The sequence below is a fragment of the Acomys minous genome, assembly GCF_964271855.1.
Source record: "Acomys minous genome assembly, chromosome: 17".
Taxonomy (NCBI): domain Eukaryota; kingdom Metazoa; phylum Chordata; class Mammalia; order Rodentia; family Muridae; genus Acomys; species Acomys minous.
Genome location: NC_140500.1, coordinates 66,352,827 through 66,378,835, shown reverse-complemented (window position 1 = coordinate 66,378,835; position 26,009 = coordinate 66,352,827). Strand labels below are relative to the sequence as shown.

Here is a 26,009-nt window from a genome sequence, read left to right as displayed (position 1 = left end):
TACTGTCCTCGACTGGTGCCATAGTTTGAGCAAGACCCCTGGGCCCAGATCTGCCCATTATAATGTTCTTCTTGTAGGTTTCTAGGACCCTCTGGATCCTTCTATTTCCCCATTCTCCCATACTTCTCTCACCTAGAGTCCCAATAGGAATGCCTCCCCTCTGTCCCACTTTCCTGGTAAGTGAAGACTTTCATGGGACATATCCCTTGGGCTAGTGGGTAGTGAGCATATACCATTTGACTCTTTCTGCTTCTGGGTTAACTCACTCATTATGATCATTTCTAATTCAATCCACAAATTTCAGGACTTCCTTGTTTTTAATAGCTGAGTAGTATTCCATAGTGTAAATGTACCATAGTTTCGTTATCCATTCTTCTACTGAGGGACACTTAGGCTGTTTCCAGGTTCTCGCTATTATGAATAAGTCTGCTATGAACATGGTTGAGCAAATGTTCTTGTGTGCTAGAGCTTAACATAATTTTTATTTATGCACAACTTTAAAATTGTGTGTATATTTGCATGAGTCCACGTGTATATAGCTGTGTGTACAGGTACATATATACATGTATGGACACATATAAATAAGCTGGGAGGCAACATTTTGGTATTGTTTTTTCTTCAGTCACTCCCTACTTTGTTTTTGAGACAGTTGAACAAGATTTGACTTCCTGCCTGACCATGAACCCTCCAGTGTTGTGATTGCAGGTACATGTCACTGCACCCTGCTTCTCTCAATCTGTGTCAGGGATCAAACTAGAAAATGAAGCATGCTTACTAAGCATCTTATCACCTGAGACATCCATCTACACACACACACACACACACACACACACACACACACACACACACCTTAGGAAATAATTAATGGAACTAGCTGATCTATTTACAAATAATATTATTCACAGTAAAAAAAAAAAAGAATGTTCTTTCCAGAGGTCTAGACATATTACACATTTATGTTAATACCACATTATACTAGTGCCTGGGCCAACACAGTAATAATGCAAGGCAGAAAAAAAACCACAAAGATTAACAAAGATGAAATGTCATTGTCATAATTTAAAGGCACATGATTTTGTATGCTGGGTTCTGAAAAAATAGAAACTCGTAGAATTAGAAAATGAACTTACCAAGGTCAAGTGAACATTAAATCAATATATCATATAAACCTATCATATCACAGACATGAAAATTTAGAAAAGCAAGAAACTCTAAAATAAAAAAGATCATTTTTTGAAGTAGAAACAGACTTGCTTAAAGTCCACAAACCACAATAATTGCTTGATTCCAATCAGCACACTAGTCACTGCTCCCACTTCCAAACTAAGGCATTTCAAGAGATTGCTGGTGACAAACCCATTGACTGTCAGTGAGGAGAACAACTAAAACAGGGAAAGCAACAATTTTCTGACATGGGCAGCTAGGTGACCCAAAGTCTCTGCACCTGCCACAAGTAGGAGACCAAAGATATGGGCTAGATTCGTCTATACTGAACACAAAACCATGAAGAGGAAATGGTGAGTGTGCTCTGTCACAAAAGAAGAAAGAATGCTTAGGAAAGACAGTTCATGCACCCTGGCCTCATCTTTACTGAATGTCCCATCTGAATTCCAAAAGTGTGTGTCAAATGAGGCCACAGGTTTAATGACACTGACAATCCTGAACACAGGAAATGTTTGCCATTCAGCATTCATGTGAATCTTTTTTTTCTCCTTTATTAATTTATTCTTGTTACATCTCAATGGTTATCCCATCCCTTGTATCCTCCCATTCTTCCCTCCTTCCCATTTTCCCCCTATTCCCCTCCCCCATGACTGTTCCTGAGGGGGATTACCTCCCCCTGTATATGTTCATAGGGTAAACTAAGGCACCAGCCAAGGACAATACAGGCGGTAGACCTTAAACCCCTACCCAGATCTAGCCAATGGACAGAACACTCTCCACAGTAGAGTGGAGAGTGGGATATTACTTTCTCACATACTCTGGTGCCTCACCTTTGACCATGTCCCCTGGAGGGGGAGACCTGGTGGCACTCAGAGGAAGGACAGCAGGTTACCAAGAAGAGACTTGATACCCTGTGAATCTTTTTATACACAGTGTCAACAGCATACTGGAGCTTTGTATTTTCTATAAATTCTACAAGCATTTGTAAAAACTGTAATACCTCACATAGGAAGGTATGTCTATATGTCAATATTATTCTGCTTTATATGGATATTTAAATCCTTACAGCATTTGTTCAATAATCCTGTTTTCTTCTCCTTCCACCCACCCACCCCCAACCACACTCTCAACTCCTTCTCCATCATCTTTGACACCGAGATAAAACAATGGACCTGTTTTTATTTCAGCTTGAACTTGTATATCCATTCAGTGATTTTATTCCTGTTATGAATCAGAGGGAGAAAGTACCACAGTGGTCATATAAGTGGTGCTAAAAGCTCACTATCTGTAAGTTTTGACCTGGTGCTTATAATCGCTCCAGACTTCTGTGGTTCACCACCCTTCTGAGACTCCTTCACACATTTCCTGATTAACAATCCTGTTTTTTTCCTTAGATCATATAACTAATTACGTTTTTGGCAAAATACATCCACCCACTTCAAAAATCCAGGCAGCTGAGATAGTATTTCCCCTCTGGGTACTGTTCTGATATCACTGGGTATAATTTTGGATTTCTAATGAAACTCCCACAGATTTCTCTACACTCAAAATATATTTATGATCCTGAACTTGCATTAGTACTGGCCCCAAGGTCTTACACAGGAGTCTAAACGACTGTTTAGGAAAAAATGGGAATTTTCCCCCCACAAATTTATTATATGCCAGTGTTGTAGAATTCCCCCATCCTAACCCTTCTTGGTACCTTATAGGCATCCCTATCTTGAAACCAGAGCAACTATGATTACCCTTACAAAATCCTTATAATATTGGACTTTTGGACATTCCTTCATAGAAGGTGAGGGTTGGAAGGTCGTTAACCTTCACCTCAACGTTCATAAACTCCTTATTCCCTGCCTCATCAAGCTCTGTATAATCTCACCCTAGTTGCTGTGCTCTCTGAAGTTGCTGGAGAATATACAAGGTCAAAGTTTAACTGAGAGAGCTACTCCAGGTCTGCAACCTTCTAAGGATGAGCTTTTATTCAGCTACTAGCAGTTACTTAGGCTCCTGCAGGTAACTCCCTATCCATGTTCCTGTAAGTAATCTCCAGAGCCTCACTGTTTCACGAAGCCAGGCTTAGATGAAATACTTTCCTTGGTCTGCCCTTAGTGATCTATCTGTCAACAGACATGTGTTCACATATCTCCAATAAAATTCACACAGTAAGCCAGGGTACGGTGGCACATGCCTATAATCCTAGCACTCTGGGAGGGAGGGGCAAGCAGAGCTCTGAGTATTTGAGACCAGCCTAGTCTACAAAGTGAGTCCAGGACAGTCAAGGTGACACAGAGAAACCCTTTCTTGTAAAACAAACAAAAAAATCATAATAAACAAAAGACCTCACACAATGGGCCCGTAATCTATGCTTCAGTACATGCAGGGGAATAGAGAGTGAGGAGGGTAGAAAGGGAACATGTTCTAAATTATCCATATAAAAATTTTCATTCCACTCGTTCTAATCAAACCTGCCATTCAGCATTGGATAATCACCACTACTATGGTTCCAGGCTCCACTTATTGCTCAGGAAAGTTGGTTGAAAGATGGTTGAGCGAACCAAGAGTCACGACACACAGCAAGGCAGGATGGCTTGTCACTTGTTTCCTCTTGGAGCAGTAGAATACTCAGAAAGTAAGGCAAAATCAAATCAAAACAAAACAAAAAAAACAAAAACAAAAAACACCACCAACACCACCACCAACAGCAAAACAAAACAAAATGCTTCTAGTATGTGACTTTTTAAAGAATACCACAAAACAGAAATCTGCTAAAACATCGAGAGCCACATGTACAGAAATATTGTATACCTACATCTTTGTATCATGAGAACTGGGCCCCCAGGTCTGTGACTCACCTCCACGAGCTTGTTGGCGTGTTCACGAAAAACCTGCGCATATTCCTTCACTTCCTTTTCATTCCCACTCTTCGCAGCCTCAATGAGAACCAGCAAGGGGACGTTGGTTTCCAAGAAGGAGTCTGATATGTGATCCATCACCGCTTTCCGAAGCTACAGTTGTAAACAGAAGCAGACAGACATTAGGGATAGAATTGTCAATCTTCCTAAACCACTGTCAAGCTTTCATTACAATGTAAACAATTGTGGTGGTTAGTTTTAATTGACAACTTGGCACAACAACTTAAGAGTCTGCTGGGGAAAATTGTCAGCAGGGGAATTTTGGGGGAAATATCTTGGTTGTGTTCATTGATGTGGGAAGATCCAGGCTATCATGTGCAGTACTATTCCCCAGGCAGGGAATTCTGGACTACATAAATGTGGAGCAGAGTATGCTGAGCACTAAGAAGCACGCATGCATTCCTTATCTTTCTGCTGTGGACAGTGGAAGGGACTAGCTGCTTTAAGCTCATTCCTCTCGTTTTGCCTTGTCCTGGTGACTGACTGTAACCTGGAGTTATAAGTCAAACAAACCCTTTCTTCCCTCAGTCTCTTTGTCTGAATAATGACCACAGAAACAGAATTGAAGCTAGGACAATAATAGTCCAACTCCCTTTTGAATTTTCTCTTATCATATAAAAGAAAAGGAAGTAGACTGACCCTTGTCTGCCTAGGGACTGTACGTATTATACCTCTAGAAAATTACTTATACTTCCATGGCTCAAAACTCCAACCAAAGAACTGTTCTCATCCTTCACTGATCTATATGCTTGGCTCTAAGAACTGAGTCCCAGTAACATTCAACAGCTCAGACTCTTCAGTAGTGTAGACGCCTAGGTACCAACGAGTCACTGGAAAAAACTTCAGATTGGATGGCGAGCCTTGAAGCCAACCCCTGAATCTTTATCAATGTGTGGCCTCCTGCCACTGTTTGTGCTTTATAGAGTGAAAACAGGAAACATCTGACAATCATAAAAATATTCCAGCCCAGGTGCTATAGTGATGCAGTTGCTATGTTCCAGGAAAAAAAATACTTAGAATTATGTTTCAAGGTAAGAATAAATAAACCCGAATCTTTTAACAATGCATAATTGCACACCATTCCCTCACTATTAAAATAAGTGGGGCACCTGCATGAAAACAAATAAAACCATCCCTGCACAATCACCTTGCTTCCACGTTGCTCATAATCATCTGAATGTATATGGACTATAAATAAAAATAAACACAAGAGAAGATGGTAAACAATATCTGCATTTCACAAATCAACTTATCAGCATGCATCCAAGAGAAGGTGGGAGAGTTTTGACAATGTGACATACTCACTTGTAACTGGTCAGAAGAAGTGGTGTGAATAAAGGCCTGTCCCTTTGGGTACTAATTAGCATAATGGATGTATTCGCATACCTGTGAGTTGGTTTGCCTTCCCTCTGAATTGCTTTGACATTTTTCCTTGTAAAATACAAGGAAGATTATGGGAAGTTAAAGTCACTCTGAAGCTCTGAGTACGAAAACTGGCAAAAGTATATAAAATTATTTCCTGGAAATAATAGCGGTTACTTGTGATGTCATCTGTTAGTGGTATATAACATATGCCAACACTCAAGTAGTTTCTTTCCATATTCTTTTGTTGAAATCATTCAACAAGATTATGAAACATAGAGCACTGTTGAGGAAGTTCTCCAAGAGAAAGAGCTGGGACTCAGACTAGTGAAATAAATGGCATTCTGCCCTGACAAGGCAAAGAAATATAACAGCAAAAGAAGACGTAAAGGGGTCTTTACAGGGAACATTGCAAACTAGCCTGTCACAGCTGCTTTAAGCACACTCATTCATGTAGAGAAGAAATGAGTAGAGATAGAATTTTTAAAATGACTTTCAGCAACAAGAGAAACAAATATGAGAAAGTCTACATAAGAGGTAAGCTGGAGAAAAATTAGGAAGTCTATCCCACAAACCAGGACACCACATTTTTAATATATACAAAAAGCAGCTGAAGAAAGAACTCTGTGAAGCTAGAAAAACCACCTGTAGTAGGTCTTCCTAAACTCTGAGGCCGAATTTGCTTACACAAATGAGAACATTTAAACATCACAGACAGCTGCAAAGAATAGTTTGTCTCCATAGACATTGAAACTATACCAGAAAGATATGCCTATAAAATAAGTAAAAATTGTAACCTTAAATAAAAGGTAACATACCATTTCAAACTAAATGCAGGCCTTCATAGACAAAACATAAGATATTAAAGAACCCAAGCTGCTATAAGAAACAAGTGGACACTAGGCAGCACAACTCATACCTGTGATCCCTGTACTTGTGAGGTCAAGATGGGACAATTCCTATGAACTTGAGTCTACCATAAGCTAGATAGTCAGTCCCTGACCAGTCTGGGCTACGGCATAAGAACCTCTCAATAAAAACAAAGTCGGAGAACTGGCTCAGTGATTTAAGAGCACTTGCTGCACTTGCAGAAGATGGAGTTCATGTCCCAGTTTTCATGTCAGATGAGTCACGGCAGCCTGTGACTCCAACTCCCCTACATGAAGAAAACCAGGCACAGTGAACATTTCAAACTCATTTCCTGTAGCTTCTGGCAGAGCAGAACATTACATAGGAAAGGGAAAAGGGAGAGTGAATAAACTTGATAGAGATCAGAAAGATAACATGAGAAAATCCACATAAAGTTTGAACTTCATGGGTGCCGTACATGCATTCTCTCTCTCTCTCTCTCTCTCTCTCTCTCTCTCTCTCTCTCTCTCTCTCTCTCTCCCTCCCTACACACACACACACACACACACACATATATATATACACACTCACACACACATACATACACATGCATGCACACAAATAAAATAAAATACATCTTTAAAAAAGAAAGTAACTAAGAATTACATTTTACAATTCCAAAATGGAATTGCAAATAGTCAACTTAAGAGACTGAATCAAAATTCATAAACACCATAGCAAGTGCCTTACAAGGAAAGAGAAGAAAAAAATAAAAATAAAGTATTGGCAACAACTTAAAAGGGATGTGAAAAATATGACAAATCAAAATAGGAAAAGAAATTCAATACATGGCTTCCAGGCATCCCTGAAGAAAGAAACTCAAAGCCATTTTAAGTACATATACCAAGACTCGTAAAACATGAAATTGCAGCAGACACAGAAGTGTTCATGTTCTGTGCCCTAACTTCCCCTCCTTCCAAATAAAAAGTCAACAGCAACAACAAATATGCAGCCTGGTATGAAATTATGTACCTATAATCTTATCCCCTGGATAAACTGAGGCATGAGTTTAAGATCTGAGGGGAAAAAGAAAAATGAGAAAGAGAAAAATAAAAAAAAAATATTGAGTAGGATAAGAGAAAATGAAATGGTAGGGACTTGGGCACGAGTAGAAAATGGAAAAGTCTATGAATTCATAAGAAATATCTGTACAGTGAGGGCTTTTTGTAAGAGATCAGTCTAGACTCTCTGAGGCAGAGAAGAAATGGCTCTTACACATGCCTCTCTTCTTCCCGTGCCGTATTAGATATGATTAGGCAGTTCCAGAACACATTTATGCTAAGCTCAAACCTGTTTCCTAATCTTTCTTTAGCATGGTGCCCTAGGCAACTAGCACTCATCAAGTCTACTTTTCCTATAAAATAAAAGCTTTCTCCTTTTGCTAGACTCTCTTCAAATACAGGCTTTCTTTAGGTATAATTAGCTACGGGTCTAAGAAATCCACCACCACCTTGACTTTTAGAAATAAAAATGGACACTGATTCTAGGCTGGCTGCTGATAGTTCATTAAAAGATCTGACAACTTAACAACTGTCCTATCATTTACATGTTTAGAATAATCCTGTTAAGAATGGAAATATTAATAATTTTAATATTACAATGTAAGGCTTAGCCAACAAGGTCAAAGTTGGCTGTGGAGTATGATTCAAGTGTTGCTCAAAAATCTGAAGGCTTAATATTTTTCCTTGAATGTAGCTGCCCCAGGCTTTTCATGATTACTGACATATTTTACCACAGTTCCCTAAGCTTTGTGCTATAATTATTATTAAAAATGAAAGATCAAAGCAACGAAGTGACTGGGCCAGCAGCCATCCAGCCTAGAGGGCTTGACAAAAATTGAGCCTCATTAAGTCAAGCAAATTTTAGCCAGTGTGAAGGTCAGTTCTGGTAATTAGTCAATGCGATAATCCACCCAAAGCCACTTTAATAAGTCAAGGTGCCTCAAGTGCACAGGATCCTATAAAACTAAAGATACTGGTCCAGCCTGTTACGGCACAGGTAAGCAAAGGTTATCTGGGAACCCAAAGGAAAAGCATTAAGAAAACAATCACCATTTTGCTTGATTTGTATTCTTTTTAAGAGAAACATGAGATTCTTTGGTCATTATCTTGATGATATCACAAAGCAAAATCATTTTAATTGAAACACATGTGCATCTTAATGGGACTAAGTACCTAAAAAAACAAAACAAAATGAATAGCTCATCAGGCCTTCTTTTTATCCTCCCACTGAACCCATTCCCCCATGAAATCCAGGCTCTCCTAGCTCAGTTAAAGTATAGCCATCCGTTATATGAAGCACCTATGTGCAAATGCTTTGAATGAGTTTCAACTGATCCAGTATTTGCCCTCCAAGACTGTGCAAACAGTCAGGAAACAGGTCTCTCTGGTCGAATAAAAAGCACCAGAGAAACTATGGTAAATGAAGCACATTTATTAAATTATCATGACCTCATTATGTAACTCTGTGACCTCTGTGTAACTCTACCACATAGTGCCTGGCCTCCAAGACATTGATTTGACCGTGGTGTTGTCTACATCCGGTGAGAATGCTGCTGCCATCTGGCTTAGCAGGTCTTAACTCCCAGCGCTTCCCTTAAGAAGGAAACAATCACGTTATCCTCTTTTGATGGTTTGTCAAGTTGACTAGACATGAATCAATGAAGAGCTACACCGCTGTGCACACCTGTAGGCAATTATCTTGATTATGTTAATTGATGTGGGAAGACCCAGCTTAACTATCAGATGGACCATTGCCTGGGTAGAGTGTAGTGGGCTGGATAAAGTGGAGCAAACAAGCTGAGCAGCCGCATGCCCACGCTTCCCGTTCTCTCTTCTCTCCTTGTGATTGCGATGTGACTGGCTGCTTCAGGCTCCTGCTCCCTTGACTTTCCTTCCAGGGTAGACTGCACCCTTGAACTGTGAGCTGAAATAAACCTTTCCTTGCTTAAATTGCGTTGTTTAGAGTATTTTAGCACACCAACAGGAAAGAAAACTGAGACAGGTGATTATCATCCAAAGGAGAGGGGAGGCAAATGTGTTAGACAGAACTGATCTGGTCATCTTAGATAAAGTGAGAGCAGCCAAGAACCAACACAGGACAGTCACAGGAGAAGGCGTGCAAACTTTTGAACAACTGCTATTGTTTATGCCCCGCCTCAGATGCTATTCTAATACACTGCAGTGACAACAAATGATTGATTGATTGTGCATGTATTTTACGAGAGTGAGTTTTAGTGGTCGTTGAGTCACCTTGTCAGGGAAGGTGGAAGAGAAGTCTTGGACATAGTTTTTGATCAGTTTGTTGTCATTTTAATGCAGTCTTGGTTCTTTAAGCATGCCGTGTTCTGTTCTATAGTCACGGATCTTATTTAAAAATATCAAAGCTATAATTTCTTATTCGTACAGGTTAAAAATCATCTTTAGTTAAAAAGTTGTTCCAATGAGAGCTGTCCCGGAAGGACAGGAGCAGGTGTTTAGTTCCATCTGTTGACTTCATTTTCTGCCCCAGCACACACAGGGATGAAGCAAAGTCCTCTTTTTCCTACACGGTGGGCAAGGGTAATTGCTTTCATGAGAAGAGACAATAAAAAGTTGCCTCGGGGTTCACGAGAGCGATTAACTGAGGATCTCCAGATGGCCTCAGTCCAACAGGTACAGCAGCTTGACTTGGTGGCAGAAAAATATTAGCAGAAAACTGAGCCTACAACTGCTAGATCCAAGATAAGCGACCCAAGAAAAGCATGTGGGAATAGAGTGGGTACTCAGAAACCACTGCAGTGTTACATAAAGAAGGGTTAGTGAAGACAGGGCATAGATGGACAGAGTGGATGTTTATATTTTATATTAACAATTTTACTGAGAGCTTATTTTGTGGCACTATTCTAAAGAGTTAGAAAACTTCTTTTCACTCAAAGAGCTGGCTATGGGCCTAGGAAGATGGCTCAGAGTGTGAGAGCATTTGCTGTCCAAGCTTGAGAAACTGCATGTGACTTGGCAGCATCTGTGTAAAAAGCTGGGCAGGGCTGCATGGTTTTATAGTTTTATTGTTGCATGTCCCTGTACCCAGCATTGGGGATAGAAATGGATAGACTCCAGAAGCTCAACTTAGCTGAGTCAGTGAGCTTTCAGCTCAAGGTAATGAGATAGTAGCAAAAGACACCAGAGGTCCTGCCCAGGCCCCTACATGTGTGCACATGGACACATGTGCATGTATGTGCATGTGCTCATGTACACACACACACACACACACACACACACACAGAGAGAGAGAGAGAGAGAGAGAGAGAGAGAGAGAGATGGCTACCATTTTCTCTCAGGGGTGAGAAAATTGACACAAAATACTTAAGTGGCTCACTAATATTCACATAGCTTTTAAGTACCAGAGGAGTGGAATGGACTCAGGGCTTTTGGCTTCAGAGCTCACACTTTAAACTACTAGCAAGCCCAGCTTCCTCCTATGTCTACTATGTGCCAACTGAGCACACAATTCTTACCTAAACCATAGCTTTAAATAATTGAACTGGAGAAATTCTTAGAAACAAGTTGTTCTAGGGAGGTAAGTGAAGTACAGAGATGATGCTGGCCACTGCCTTTCTATGCAGACAAATCTCCTGGGAGATAGATAGTCCAGAGGATGTCAGTGACTCCCCACCCCAGCTAGCGAAGAAGTGTATTCTTAGAACCACTCTCTTCTAAAGGAAAAGAACGTTCTCGAAGGTCACATGACACTTTATGACTTCTTGAGACTTTAAGAGTTTAAAAAAATACTTGAATCATGAATTAGATACATAGATAGATAGATAGATAGATAGATAGATAGATAGATAGACAGACAAATAGATGATAGGTGATACATAGATAATGATGATGAAGATGATGATAGATAGATAATAGATAGATAGATGACTGATAAGTATATAGTCGTATATATATGCCTTATATAGCTGGCATTCTGAATCCAAAGTGACTCTCTGAATCTAACATAATGCATTTTTGGCTGAAAAAACTTAACTGGACATTAGGAAAGATGGAGAGTAAGTAAAAGGACACACGAGACTTGTAAGAAGAAAGTGTCTGAGTATAGAGGAGCTTTGAGGGAGGAACGGAGGAAGTAGGAACTGGGGTAAATAGAAGGAAAGACCCACAGGAACACATTTAGTTTAAGAAGACATCATAACAACATCTAACACATTATACAGTGATTTTAAAAAATAAAAAAAACCACCCTTTATAGACAATTGAGAAGGTACAGAATATATTTATCATTATTCTCTACACAAAGTAGCTTTATTATTATTTATGTAACATTTACATTATATTAGATATTGAAAGTAGCCTGAAGGTTTCTCAAAGTATATGGAAGAATATACATAAGTTATCTACAAATATAATGACAGTTTACATAAGAAAAGGGAGCATCTGGAGGTTTAGTATCCAATGGGGCCCTGGCACCATGAGCTTATAGACAACTGTACTTGCTATTATACAATTGTGGGCCTCTGACTGCTAAAAATATTTTTTTTAAAAATTGTAACAACACTAATAAAGTGGGTTTCTCAGGACTGTGGTTGGGTTAGATCCAAAGAACACAATACTGCTCCCAGAAATGGCAAGGGAATCTATGTTTCATGGTTTAATGTGGTAACTACATCATGTAATGAAATCTAGCCTTTGGTAGTAGACATGAGCCCACATCTGCCTCAGTGTAAAGAGAGCTTTGAAAGGAGACATGCCCAATAGTTCCCAATCTAGAAAACTCTTTTTTTTTTTTTTCTTGGTCCCATTATACTGTCCTGACTCTGACTGACCTGGAATTCACTATGAGCCCACAACGGGCTCTAACTCAAAGATGTCCTCCTGACTTGACTATGCTTCCTGTGTGCTAGGATTATGGGTGTATACCATCACACCCAGGCTAACATTCTAATTTTGATTCTCATCCTCAAGAGGACTAGGATCAAATGACATTCACCCTAATATATCTGTTTCATTGTCTTTAAAAACTACTCACAGATGACAGCAAGTTGTCTCAGCAGATGAGACCAGTGATATCTCGGTCTTGGAATCATCCAATAAGTACAAGGATACATCAATGCTGCCTTCTTAAGCTCATGGGCCCTGCTACTTGTGTCCCTAATGAACAGTGACATATTTTTGACCCCTCCAGTGAAAAGACAATATAATTCCTCTGTAAATTGACCATTAGAATGGTTCCAATGCCCTTGCCTACAAGCTGAAAGGCATAGTTAACACTTTTTACATAAGCTAGAAGACCAAAATTTAGCTATCAATCAAACAGGGTAGAAAGGAATGACTTGACAAAATCATCCATTAAGTCTGACAGCAGTCAAGAACACAAGGCTTTCTTCCAACTGTTTGAGCACATGTGTGACAAGGAAATATTAATTGCTTATGACAAGACATTTGAAAGTATTAGCTCAGCACTACCAGTCTATCTTTCCCAATTAAGGCTATTATCAATGTAAATGATGGGGTTTTTTTTTTCTATATATCGAAAAGAACACAGTTAGCAGATCATACCTGTGTAAACAATATGCTTCCCTATTTTATGGAAGGGAAGTACCATGAAAGTACAGCACACTGTAACTCATAAGCTGGAAAAAAAAAAGCTGTTTCAAAGACGATACAATGATGTATGCCTTTGGGGGGATGTGATGGATGTATGGTAGAGATAGGGTTATATTCAAATAAATGTTGAAAACTATTTTTTTCTTGCCCAAAGTCTAAAATGCTGAAGCTGTTTGATGAATATGAAATAGTTCCCACTAGAAGAGAACACAAGGCCTCTCCCTAAGCCAAGCAGATTAGCATATGCTTAAGCTTGCTTGAGACTCTGGTGACTGTGTACTATAAGTTACCTGCAGAACAACGCCCCTGCATGTCTTTTCATGGGGATCTCTGAACAAGTGAAATCTTCCATAAAGACAGATTCTCTGCATTAACTGAAGAGATATGCTTAAAAGAAATAAGCTCATGATAAGGGTCTGAGGAAGGACCTTGTTCAGCCTGGTCACACAGGTTATTGACTACCTCTAATCCTAGCCTTGTGGGCTGAGAACGGGTATCTCTCTCTCCCTTTGAAGAGACAACCCTGCATGTTTAACATTTCTCTAGTGCTTATCTATAATAATGACCTACATGCCTCTACATCTCTTTAATGGGTAACTGCTCTTTCTTTTTTTATATATATTTAATGACATTTAATATGCTTGTTACAATGTATTTTTAAGGCCCTTGTGGATCATCAGTGACTGAACAGGGCAGGATATGCATATAGACTGAAGAAGCCATATTCCTTTTATTATTACTATTAATTTATTCTTGTACATCTCAATGGTTATCCCATCCCTTGCTGCTCTTTCTTGGAACATTGAAATAAGTCTATTTACGTTCAACTCCATGTTGCAAAACTCTGGTCTGATATCAAAGAGGGAACAATGGTTCCATGAAGGGGAAAATATACAAAACAATCAAATTTTTATCAAGAAGTTGTAAGTGTTCTCCTAAAGAAAAGGATTGATAAATATGTCCAAAAAAGTATGAATGCAAGGCTAATGCAGTTATACTAAAGAGGCAGGAATCATATGAGAAGAAAGATAGCACATTGGGCTAGAAAGATGGCTCACTGATGGATAAAGCTCTGGTACAGGAGCCAAGTTCCATTCCCTGCATCCACATGAGTCGGACAATCACATGTATGTCCTCTAACAGAAGATCTGATGACATTTCCTGAGCTGCAGAGTCACATGCATACAAGCGATGCATATAAACTCAGGCAGGTGAACATACCCATAATTTTTCTTGTTATTCTTAAAGTAAAATGGAAAGCTGTCATAGAGGAAACAAACTTCATTTCTTACTTCCCTCCAATCTCACAGCGACTACTAGTCACTCATGTAGGCCTTCTGCCTGAAACTATAAAAAGAACATACTTTAAACTCCTGGCTGATCAACAAGCATGTTTGACCAAAATAAGTAAATACATAAAATGGAAAATGAAATAAAGCAAGCCATTACCTCTCATAGGCAAAAACTGGACTGTCTCCCTCTTCAATGACTAAGAACCTAAGGCAATGACCTTGAACATACTGGCTTCACAAATGATGCTATTTAAAGGGAGGCATGAGCTCTTTCTGCTAAACAGGTTGTAAATCAGCATATGGAGCATAGTAACACAGTATCTTTTTTTCCCTTCTTGTCCCATTGCACAAGACTATCCTCTTGTAGAATTCCTCTCAGATACCCACATCATTCTATCAGACCTGACAATCTTTAGAATGCCTGATTGTAACTTAGAGTAGAATATTTGGCCTTTCCAGAGCAGAGAGTTTTTAGGTGTGAAGTGAGGGGTATAACACATATTTCTACTAAATTCTTGGTTCTGATGCCCTAGCCCAGCCCCAGCAGAAAAATTTACAATTCTGTTTATTTGTAAGTTCTCCTCAGTGCTTGGCTGCTTGGTTACAGTAACAATAATCCTATGAATGTTTTGGTTTTCTAGCCTCTAACAAACTTTCCTAAAAATTACTTCAGTGACTTTCCTTGGTAGGGTGAAGATAAACCTTATTGGGCAAGCATCTGTGTAATTGTCGATATAGTTTAAACAGGAATGGGGACATACTCTAGTTGAACATACCTAAAGCCAGAGCCAGGTCTTTTGAGTACAGTGTGATTTTAACTTATAACCCATATGTTAACAGATCTAAATTTTCAAGCTCACAAATCCTAAGTGGACTGAGGTCAACTTTTATTGTACAGGACTACCATCTAAGCCAGTCACATCTTCGTCAGTTCATCTGTACATGTTTGCAAAAGATAATCATAGCTGGGCTTATTGACTGTTGATATTATCACAAAGAAAGAGAAGGACAGCACACACTCCCCCAAGTATTCAACCACTCCTCTGAACAAGCTATGTACAACTCTACTCTAAGTGTGCATGGCCTTGGAAAGGATCTAGAATATACAGTCTAGAAATACTAAGGGAGGAAAGTCAAACTGCACAGTCATGAAGAAGCCATCATCCATAGAAACACAGGCTTTCCAGTGCAAATGCTTTGGGTTCACCCACGTTCCTGCCAATATCACTCCTCAGTCTTGTCAATAAGCCCAGTAAAGTTCTTGGTTTTCTCAAGGGGGAATCTTTGGTGGAATTGAACTTGGGTTTGTCATTAGGACTTGGGGTGGGGGTGGGGAGGGTGTTTCTCAGAACGTCCACTGGGCAAAAGTTCTCAAGTCAACTTCCTTTCCATTCCGTGCTCCTACATCTAGTGATGCACACATTACCAGATTTATTTCCCTCCATCTTTGCTCAGGACAAAAAAGGATCTAGGAAAAAATGTCTGGCTACATCTTCCTGAGTGTGCAGCAACTGCCTTTGGTTAATGAGCATTCAATGGATACCACTGCTTGGATCAAGTTAGAAAGTCAAGAGTGTATGAATAAAGGCATAAGCTCATCCCATCAAGAATCCTCAAGAAGCTTAGGAAATGCTGTTCAAATAGTGATTTACTTCCCCTAAAATTGAGAAGCAGTTAAAAAGACAACTACTGAAAAATGTAGGTTTGAAAACTGGATGACTAAAGAAGATTTTTTAAAAATTCAGTGTGGGAAGGAGATGAAGAGATGGCTTAGTGGTAATAATCCTTGCTGTTCTTGCAAAGGACCTAGGTTCAGTCCCATCATGTATATGGCCAACAGATGTTAGTAATCTAAGTTACAGAAGATCCAGCACCCTCTTCTGACTGATGTAGGTACCAAGCATGTACACAAGGAGGCAAATCATTAAAAACAATGTTCAGAAGAGCAATTATTCAGGTATGATATCAGATTTCTATAATCTCAGTTCCAGAAAGCTGAGGCAGAGTGATCACAGACATTTCCATACAAACCTAACCTACATAGTATTCTCAAGGTCAACCCAGGGTAAATAATGACACCATCTCAAGCAAATGAAAGAAAAAGCACATTTGAAGAATTTGAGATGAGATACAGAAAGTAAGTCTGTAAATCCATTACTCCCTTCTGACAGAGTCAGCCCAACACACCTGCTGATGTGGTAGGATTTGTAGCTAGTAGAGTCATCTGGATCCAGAAATATATATTCTTGTGACTCCACATTCCAGCATGTGTTTCTGTGTCTTAGACAAATCCTTTTATAAATATAAGAACATCTTAGAGGAGCTCATCCAAAGGACTACCAGTTCTTTCTTCAGTAGCTGATGAGTGGCATGTTAGGCCAACTGACTGGGATAGCAACCTGGACTAAAATAATACTTGCCGGTACCCACTTGTTGGTGGTAATGTCACAAATAAATGTACTTCTGATGCCTCTAGAATCATCTACCACCCTCTTCTGATTGATTCCCATCCAGGAAAACACCAAGGCCCATAGAAACACTTTCTACTTATGGAATTCTGCTATCTCATGCTATGCTTTTCATTTGCTGTCTGTAGCTATTAAACAACATTGCATTTTCTTTTCAGTTCTTATTTTTTGTTGTTTTTATATTCAAGACTGAAATTTAATTAGAAGACACCTCCCTTCTCTTTCCTTCTAGATTCTCCCATATACCCCTCCTTTATCACCTTCAAATTCATCATACACACACACACAAACACACATGCACACACACACACACACACACACACACAGAGAGAGAGAGAGAGAGAGAGAAAGAGAGAGAGAGAGAGAGAGAGAGAGAGAGAGAGAGAGAGAGACAGAGACAGAGACAGAGACAGAGACACAGAGACAGAGACAGAGAGAGAGACAGAGAGACAGAGACAGAGTCAGAGACAGAGACAGAAAGAACATACAAAAGACAGACACATAGATTTGAGTAATGTTACTTGTATGCATGTTTTCAGAGAAGATTGTTTGCCACGGAACAACCAATTGGTATGTTCTTCCTTGGATATGACTACATCTCTTGCTCCCAGTTTTGCTCAGTTGCCTATAGTTCTTTGTGTATGGTTGAGCCTTCCTGGATTTTTTTCCCCGTCCATCTTGGTATGTCTGTTGGTAATATTCAGCTTATATTTGGGGGACCATGATGGTGAGATTTTACAGGTAGGAGACACACTCTCATAACAAACTCCCCAATCCTCTGCCTCTTTTTGATCTTTTTGTCACCTCTTCCACAATGTTTTCTAAGCCTTAGATATGTGTTTTGGGTAGTTGGGGGTGGATGTCTTCATTGGGACTGAGCTCTACACTCTGCATTTTGATTAAGTGTGGTGTTTGTTTGTTCGTTTTGCTTTTTTTTTTTTGTAGTGTTCTCCATCTGTTACAAAGAGAAGTTTCCTTGATGAAGAGTCTAGACTACAATTATCTGTATGTATAATGACAAACATTTATGGATTATTGTTAGGCAGTGTTTCTCAACCTGTGGGTCATGATCCCTTTGGGAGTCAACTGATGCTTTCAGAGGGGCCACATATCAGATATCATATGCATATCAGATATTTACATTATGATTCATGACAGTAGCAAAATAACAGTTATGAAGTAGCAATGAAAATAATTTCATGGTTCAGAGTCACCACATGAGAAACGGTATTAAAGGGCCACAGAATTTAAAAGTTCAAGAATCGCTGTTATTAAGGATTATGCTAGTTCAGTAAATTAGCGATTATAGATTCTCCTCCAATATCAAGACTTCACTAGCATCGAGTAGTTAGCTAGGTTTCCAATACCAGGCAGAGCTTCTCTCTTGATGAGTGGGTCTCAAATCCAAGTAGAGAGATACTGGCTATTGCCAAGGTACAGTACTGCATCCATATGGTTATTGTCCTGGTTGTCATTGGCATGCTTCACAGGCATCAGAGATGGGTAGGACTGTGGATTATCTCCCTCCTTTGGAAGTTTTCATGGCACCTTTTGGTATTATGAAAACTAGGTTTTTTAGGGAAAGGGTATTTGGGTCAGTTCTAGATCATTGCATTTCTAACAGCTGCTCAAATTTTCCCTAGAAAACCTTCATTTCCGAGCAAACCCCAACCATTGCACCACATTCGCAAGTTCGAAAAAAAATCCTCTGAAATTATATTGATGTTATTGCTGTTTAAAAAAAGAAAGGAGATGGAGTTAGATTCAAGGACCTTTAGATTGGTGGAAAGTAAATGCTATTGTTCTAATACCTGTTTCGTGTCAGGCTAAGCTTACATCTAGAGCAGAGGAGGCAAGGCCCTTCATGTAGAAAGATTTAGGCTTTGGTGGGTCATTGTGTCTCCACCACAGCTATTCTATTGACAGTGCAGCTGTGGAAGAAGTGAACTGGAATAAATTTCTCCAGCAGCAATAGTTTGCCGCTGCCTGTTCTATAGTCACGCACAGAGTTTACTCTTTTATCCCTCTTGCTATGTCCATCACTTGCTACTGCAACATGTGTGATATTTTAAGATCCGTTCACTCTACAGTCACTGAAAATTGAGCATCTATTTACTCATGAAAGGAACCATGGAGGCCAAAACCAGACTCTTAGTGTCCCTGCATGGTCTGTTTTAACCAGTCTCCTCTGACCCAGTTGACTTTTTTGTTCTTTCTCTGCCTCTCATTCACTAAGAAACACTTGTCTATATAAAATTCTTTTGGAGAAAAAGAGGAGAGCAGTTCAATATAAAACTCAAATTTGTTAGCTTTTTCCCCTAAACTTTGTGGAGTAGAAAGGTATCTGGTAAGGTTCTGCCTCTTACTTAATATATGTGTCCTGCCCTACAATGGCTTCCAGATCCTGATATTACACCCAAGTTGGCAAAATTGGTAAGGGAAATTTTACTGACTGCACAAGCATGCAGGGAATACACTGAGGAGCACCAGCAATCAGGTTCTAAGGTAATCCATGAGTACAGCTGTGAGTTGGTAAATCACAACTTATCTATTCCCTTCAGTCCTTTGCCCAGCCACAGAGGCAGCCTAAGGGCACATTCATCTAAGGGTGAAGATTTCAAGGGAGGGTCCGAAGGAGGGGCTCAGAGTCCGGGATGCTTCTTTAGTTCTGACTTCCACCTGCTCATGGAACTCTGTACTCTCCCTCCCAAGTTCTTCTGGTCTCCCACAGCTCCTAACATGTTCTGCCCTTTAGTTCTTTGCAGATCTGGAGCTTAAGCTGCAGCTATTTAAGGCAACTTGATCCTATTTGAAAGTAAAGGAATCAAACGTATAGGAAGTTCTGTGCCCAGCAGCTAAATGAGATTAACACGCTCACGTAAAACACAGAAACTATGGGAGAAGGGAGGAAAGAAGATGGTGCTGTAACTGGTTAACCATTCCAACTTCTGACAAGCACTTCTGGTCAGGTCTGTTGGAAGAACATTCTCTTCTTTTCAAATTCCTCAGGACAAATAGTCCTCTATTCTGGAGCACTTGGCACAATCTGGTCAACTAATTCTCACCAAATCCTCCAGGCAAGTCTGTGCATCTCTTTTATTTAATCATCTATCCCCCAGCTAAAGAGGAAATATTGCACATTTCTTCCTCCCCAATAGGATTAATTAAAAAAATAATTATCAAAATCACATACATAGTTCACCTCCTTGTCTGAGACCAGATATAGACATGTGTGGCTTAAGGAAGAAAAAATGGTGATTATATTAACCAAGAAGCTTATTATAATGATTATTGTAGAGAAAGTCAGGATTCATTAATAATTAATATTTACCTCATGCTATTCCCATTAAGGGAGTTTTAATAAAAGCTATACACTAAGATGAAAGTGTACCAATTTTAAAGACTATAGTCATTAAAAGGGACAAGCTTCACTTGGGTATTCTAACTTATAAGCCTCATCTAGGTACAAACTTACTATTAGAAATTCAACATTTTCTCTGTTTGAAAAAAACCAATTAAAACAAACTTTTTGGTAATAATCTACCTCTGGAGAATTAACAGGATGGTCAATAGACAATAAAGAAAAGAAAAAAGACTAAAAAAAAGTCACAAAGTATCTAGGGACAGTTGTGCTTCTCTGCACCTCACATATCCCGAAGCACGAGGAAACATCATGAACTATCAGGTGAAGAAAGCTGTGAGCTTGGAAGTCTCAGTGACATTGAAGGCTCCAAGCCTAAACTCTCTTAGCACTCAGGAATATGAAAAGCCAGAATTCATTGGAAGCGCTTCTAATTCTGGAATGCATGACACTGTCAGGTCAATGTATTCTAACTGAACCCTCAAAGCAAATCTGCTCTTCGGCCAGTGGTTATGTTTTGGGGGGTGTGTGCATGTGTGTGTGTGTGTGTGTGTGTGTGTGTGTGTGTGTGTGTGTGTGTGTGTATCTACAACTCTAAATATAGTGGTGTGGTTTGGATTGTTTTTTTAATCAGATTCAGAACCATGCGGTCTAGCTCAGGATAGCCTTAAACTCTCAATCCCTTTTCCTCTGCCCCCCAGAGCTGGTACTAAAGGCAAGTAACCCTCATACCAAGCTGAATGAAACTGTCTTTGGATCTTCAACTTTGGAAGGCCATTCAGTTTGTAGCACAGACTCGATAACAAAGCATAGTATATATAATGCTTTTGATTCAGATTCATATTTTTTTTAAAAAACTGAAATTACCTGATAACAGTACCAGCAGCTGAGGGAAAGAAAAAGCACTCATCTTGAAAGAGAAAGTAGAATGCACACAAAACATCTTTTGCCTTTGGAAGACCTCAAGGTCCCTTCTTCCTCCAAGAGCCCCTGATTTCTCAATCAGCATCTTTTCTTTCAAAGACAACCAAGGAGTAAGGCCAAGTTTGGTGGCAGTTTGTTCCTTTTCTTTCCCCTTTCTTTTCTGAATTCTCACTATGCCTTTTCACTCGAGGAAAAATCTTAAAACTTTTACAGGCATATATTCACATAATCACAAGGCAGCTTTTAAAGTAAGTTGGGCCAAGCAGGTTTGGTGGTGCATATGTGTGATCCCAGTAGTTGGGACTGGAATACAGGAAGGGTCAGATGTTCAAGATCATCCTGTTGAGGGCTACCCAAGGCTATATGAACTCCTGTCTCAAAAGCAACTAAAAATAATAATAAAATGTAAAGAAATAAGTGAGTCTGGCACAGAAAGGCTGAAACAGGAGGACTGTTGCAAACCTAACCTATATAACAAATTTAAGACCAGCCTGGCCTACAGCGTGAGACCGTGCCTCTTTTTTTTAAAAGTAAGCAGATAAAATAAATGAGGAAAAGATATATGGGCTCTTAGCAAGATACAAATATGAACTTACTCCTCTTATTGAGGAACCTTTCTTGTCAAGTTGATTTAATTTCTTGGCTTTTTATTTTTCTGTCTATGAAGGAAAATTTTCCATGCTTCAGCATGACAAAAAAATGCCCGTTCTGGGTATATTTTCCTGAACTGAGGCACCATATGTGGATCAGTAAACATTATGTGTACAGTAAATTAAACCAAGGCTTATAATTAGGCAGTGAGGAAATTACTGTAGACCTGGAAGAGTAAATCAGCAGTATTAGAACTTTCCATTTTCTCTGAAGCACTTCAGAGCGCTATAAAAGGCCCATGTCACCATGATAAATACTGAGAAGAGGTCTATTTGGAGCAAGACAACCTAAAAGATGCCACAATTCAAAAAGGTCTTTGAGTCTGGACTCCAAGGTGTCATCCCATAAAATTTAAAGGCTGGCCCTTTTGCCACTAACATGAGGAAGTAAAGCAAACCCATTATCTGACACTAAGGCATGGGCAGGGACTTTCTCAAACAGCAGGTGCACTCAAGACTTTAATACTCAGATTCTGGAACAGAGCCGGGAAGAAAGAGTGTTCCCTCCATGATGAACAGCACGGCAAGATTATAAATAAAAATGGCATCAGTGTTGCAAACTTTCCCTTCTGTTTCAGGCTTCAACACGGCTCAGGACTACTGTTTCATACAGTGATCCCATCTTCACTTACAGTGGCAACAATCATCCGTTGCAACTGATGTGTGGATGTGGGTGTGTGGGTGTGTATACATCTAAGTCTGTGCCTAAGTTTGAAGGTCAAAGGTCAGACTTGGTATTGTTCCTCAGAAGCCAGCAACTGGGTCTTCTTACGCAGGATCTCTTCCTGGCCTGGAGCTTGCCAAATATGCTATGCTGACTGGACAGTAAGCATCAGGGATCAACATGTCTTCACTTCCCCAGAGCTTGGATTATGAACATTCATCGTCATTACTGTATCTTCATGACAGAGCTGGGGACTGAGCTAAGGCCTTTGGCTTGCAAGGCCAGTATATTACTGACTGAGCCATCTATCTCTACCCTCTCATTGTGATTTTTCATTCATCTTGATTTCATAGAATAGTACATAAAATATTGCTTATGTTGTCTCCTGAATTTTGTTGATAATACGTGTCTTAACATTTAGGATTTGTCTCACTTTTTACCCCCAGTCATAGCTATGCTCATTAGAAAGCACAGACTACAGTCCAGCAAGATGGTTCCTGGGTAAGGAGTTGGCTCCCAAGCCTGATGATGTGAGTTAGGTCTCCAGCATCATACAAACATGGTAGAAAAGAGAACCAATCGACTTCCTCAAGTTGTCCTCTGACTTCCACATGCATGCAGTGATGTACAGAGAGGGAGAGAGAGAGAGAGAGAGAGAGAGAGAGAGAGAGAGAGGGAGGGAGAGGGAGAGGGAGAGAGAAGGGTGTTGTTCGGGAAGGGAGAGAGAGAAAGAGAAAGAAAATGTTAAGAAAACACATACCCATTTGCCTACTCCCCCCCAAAAAAATGGCTCTGAGCAGTCAGACCATTGTTTATAACCTAGGCCTAGAAATACATATATATTCCAGTTCATCACACAGATGAGCATTGCAGATGAGAACACCAATTAGAGATTCATTTTAATATTTTATCTCTGTCCTCAGATCCTGACACAGAAACCCTACAACCTTTGTAATTTTCTGCCTGATGACATGTAACAAACCGTCCTCAGCCCCTTGGAATTTCCTGGGCAGGAGGCACACCTTTCTTCTAATGAGATGACATTTGGAGAGGCATTTCAGAAGACCTCAGGAAGAGAATGGTTGCTGGGGCAAACAGCTAGGTGACTACAGGGTTAGAACATGTAGCTTTCCTCTGATTCCAACATCTGGGGAAATGAAAAAAGCCAATGGTTGAATTGATTACCTATGACTAGTGATTTAATCAATAGTGCCTTTGTAACAATGCCACCCGAAGAACTTGAAAGAACAGCATTTGAAATGGGCATTCAGAAAGCTCCCAGTTTCTGCTCATGTGCAGGTTCAGGGGTTATGGTGCAGCAGCAGAATTCACAGTCTTATTGTGAGCTTTTCAAGAGAGACTTTCCTATGTGTCTTTTCATCTGTATCCTGGAAAGTTCTTTATAATACACTCCTTAATGCAAGCACATCCCTGAAATCCATGAGTCACTCTGATAAATTAATCAAAACTCATTTGGATGACTGGGGAGGCCAGACCATGCGTGGTCACCTATTACAAGTGGATTATAGAGTTGGTGTGGCCTTGTGGGACTAAGCCATTAAACAGTGTAACCTGAGGTTTTCATTGAGTAGATAATGTCAGAATTCAATTGAAAGATTCGATTTAGTGTTAGTTTACTGGTCACTTGTATACGAAAAAAATCCCATTTTGGTGATTGAGGATAGATATTCTATAGTGAATGTGTGACAGTACAAAGAACCCACAGGGTTTTTTTTTTCTATCCATTACATGCTTCAAACATGAGTGATTCCTCCTAAAAGCAAGTATTGCCTTGTGAATGGAAATGTCCCATAGAGGAGAGGAGGTGTGACAAATGTCCAAAGTACTGACATAGCCTCAGCAAGAGACTATGGTAAAGTGTGAAAACTGCTATTAGATACAAAGGCAGTAGAATTCAAGTCTGAGAGCACCATCGGCTGTTGAGTCACTTTCACAGGAGAAGGCACTTGCTGTCAAGCCTGATTACCAAAGTTCAGTCACCAAGATGCACATGGTAGAAGGAATGAACCAAATCCTAATGGCTGTCTTCTGACCTCCACACCCTATGGCATATGTGTGCATGCATATTCTCCACTCTCTCTCTCTCTCTCTATATATATATATATATATATATATATATATATATATATATATATATATATATATATATATATACATACATATATCACAACAAATAAATGAGTAACTTTTTTTAAAAACTGAGAGCAACTGAAGTTAATAGGAACACATCTTGAAAGACAGGTTGTCACTTTTTGTTTATTTGTCTTGGTCCTGGTTCCATTACTTACTTAGTCCAAACCATCCTCAAATTCACCCATTCCCCCCAATTCTGTCTCCTCGGTACTAGGATTACAGGCATGTTGAGCTTTGGTGCAGTTCTGATGAAATTAAAACTCCCCACAATGGAGTCCATTATTTGCACTTTAGCTGAATTTGTAAAGTAAGCTGAGGAGCCGGTCACATCTACTTGAAGTGCTTATTGAAGGATAAGTGAACAATTTAGGAACTACAGCAGCGTTCTTATCTAAAACGGGAGCAAATGCTGGAGGTTGGACCAAATGCAGACGTCTTCATTGCACTTTGGACTCAATCAGTGCTCTAATTCCTTCCTTTTCCCATTTCACCTGAACTGCAGGAATTAGCAGAACAGAACAGAACAGCTCAGCAGTTGAAGGTCCAACTTCCTAATGTTTTCCTATTTGCCCATATGTACTCAAGTCTCTTCTCGTAGTAGAGTAACGATCATGGGTCAAGATGCTGAGCTTTTTGGTAGATCAAGACAGCTAGTGATACCTGTGTCCCCTCTAAATTTGAGACATTTACCGTCTATGTGATCACTGAAATAAACCAAACCACCTTATGATGTGGACAACATTTGCCAAAGACTAGCCTGCACAGTATCTAATTAATCAGTCTATTCCCAACTGACACAGTCACATACCATAGGCATGGAGATGGTATGTGTGTGGTAGCTTGCTATGATGCCATTCTAGTACTCCTGAGCCTGAGGCAGGAGATTGCCAGTTCAAGTTTAGTCTGTGCTACATATGAAGACCTTGCACTTTTTATTAAAAAGGTATTTGCTATGCTAATATTTAGGAATCTCTTATCACAATTTTCCTGATGAAAGAGTGGCCATGTTCTTGAATCCTTATATGTATCCTGATCTGTTCTTAGTGTTTTCCTTCTGGTTTCTACTGCTTTAGCTATGTCCATATTGCTTATTTTTATATTTCACTTCTCTTTTAGTGTTCATTCACTTCTGATCTTTATGCTTCCATAATGAGGACAGAATCTGACCTAAGGATCAAATCTCTGGGGATTCTTGGCTGTGACAGTGTCTCAGTGCAAAATCCCAAACCTTAGTATTTAGAAGAAATCACAGAGCCAGCGTGTTTTGTTGCTGTAGCCTTAGACATAGCCTCATCTCCTTAGGAAAAAAAAATACTCAGATCCAGAAATAATTTTCAAATGTTTCTTGACAATGAGTCTAAAAATAATTGGCCCTACCAAGAAAGATGTGAAAAAAACAAGTGAATGCATTAGCATCTCCGTTTACTGTAAATGCTTTGGAATGCCTGTAGTTCACACATCAAGAAGCTAGACACCTAACTGAACAGAGCCTTTTCAAGAGGCTGCAGTAAGCCATAGCGCTAAAACCCAGAGGAGTGGGGGTAGACATCCAGCACAGA

General features: G+C 39.7%; 1 protein-coding gene across 2 annotated transcripts in view; it reads right to left on the bottom strand.

Moving 5' to 3' along the window:
• The window catches only part of CTNNA2 (catenin alpha 2), a 1,110,979-nt gene that overhangs the window by 249,024 nt on the left and 835,946 nt on the right, over positions 1 to 26,009 (bottom strand). For both annotated transcript variants that reach the window (XM_084766203.1, XM_084766204.1), the window contains exon 9: positions 4,017 to 4,169. In XM_084766203.1, coding sequence (XP_084622329.1) covers positions 4,017 to 4,169 — 153 coding nt within the window. The remainder of the gene's footprint in view (positions 1 to 4,016; positions 4,170 to 26,009) is intronic.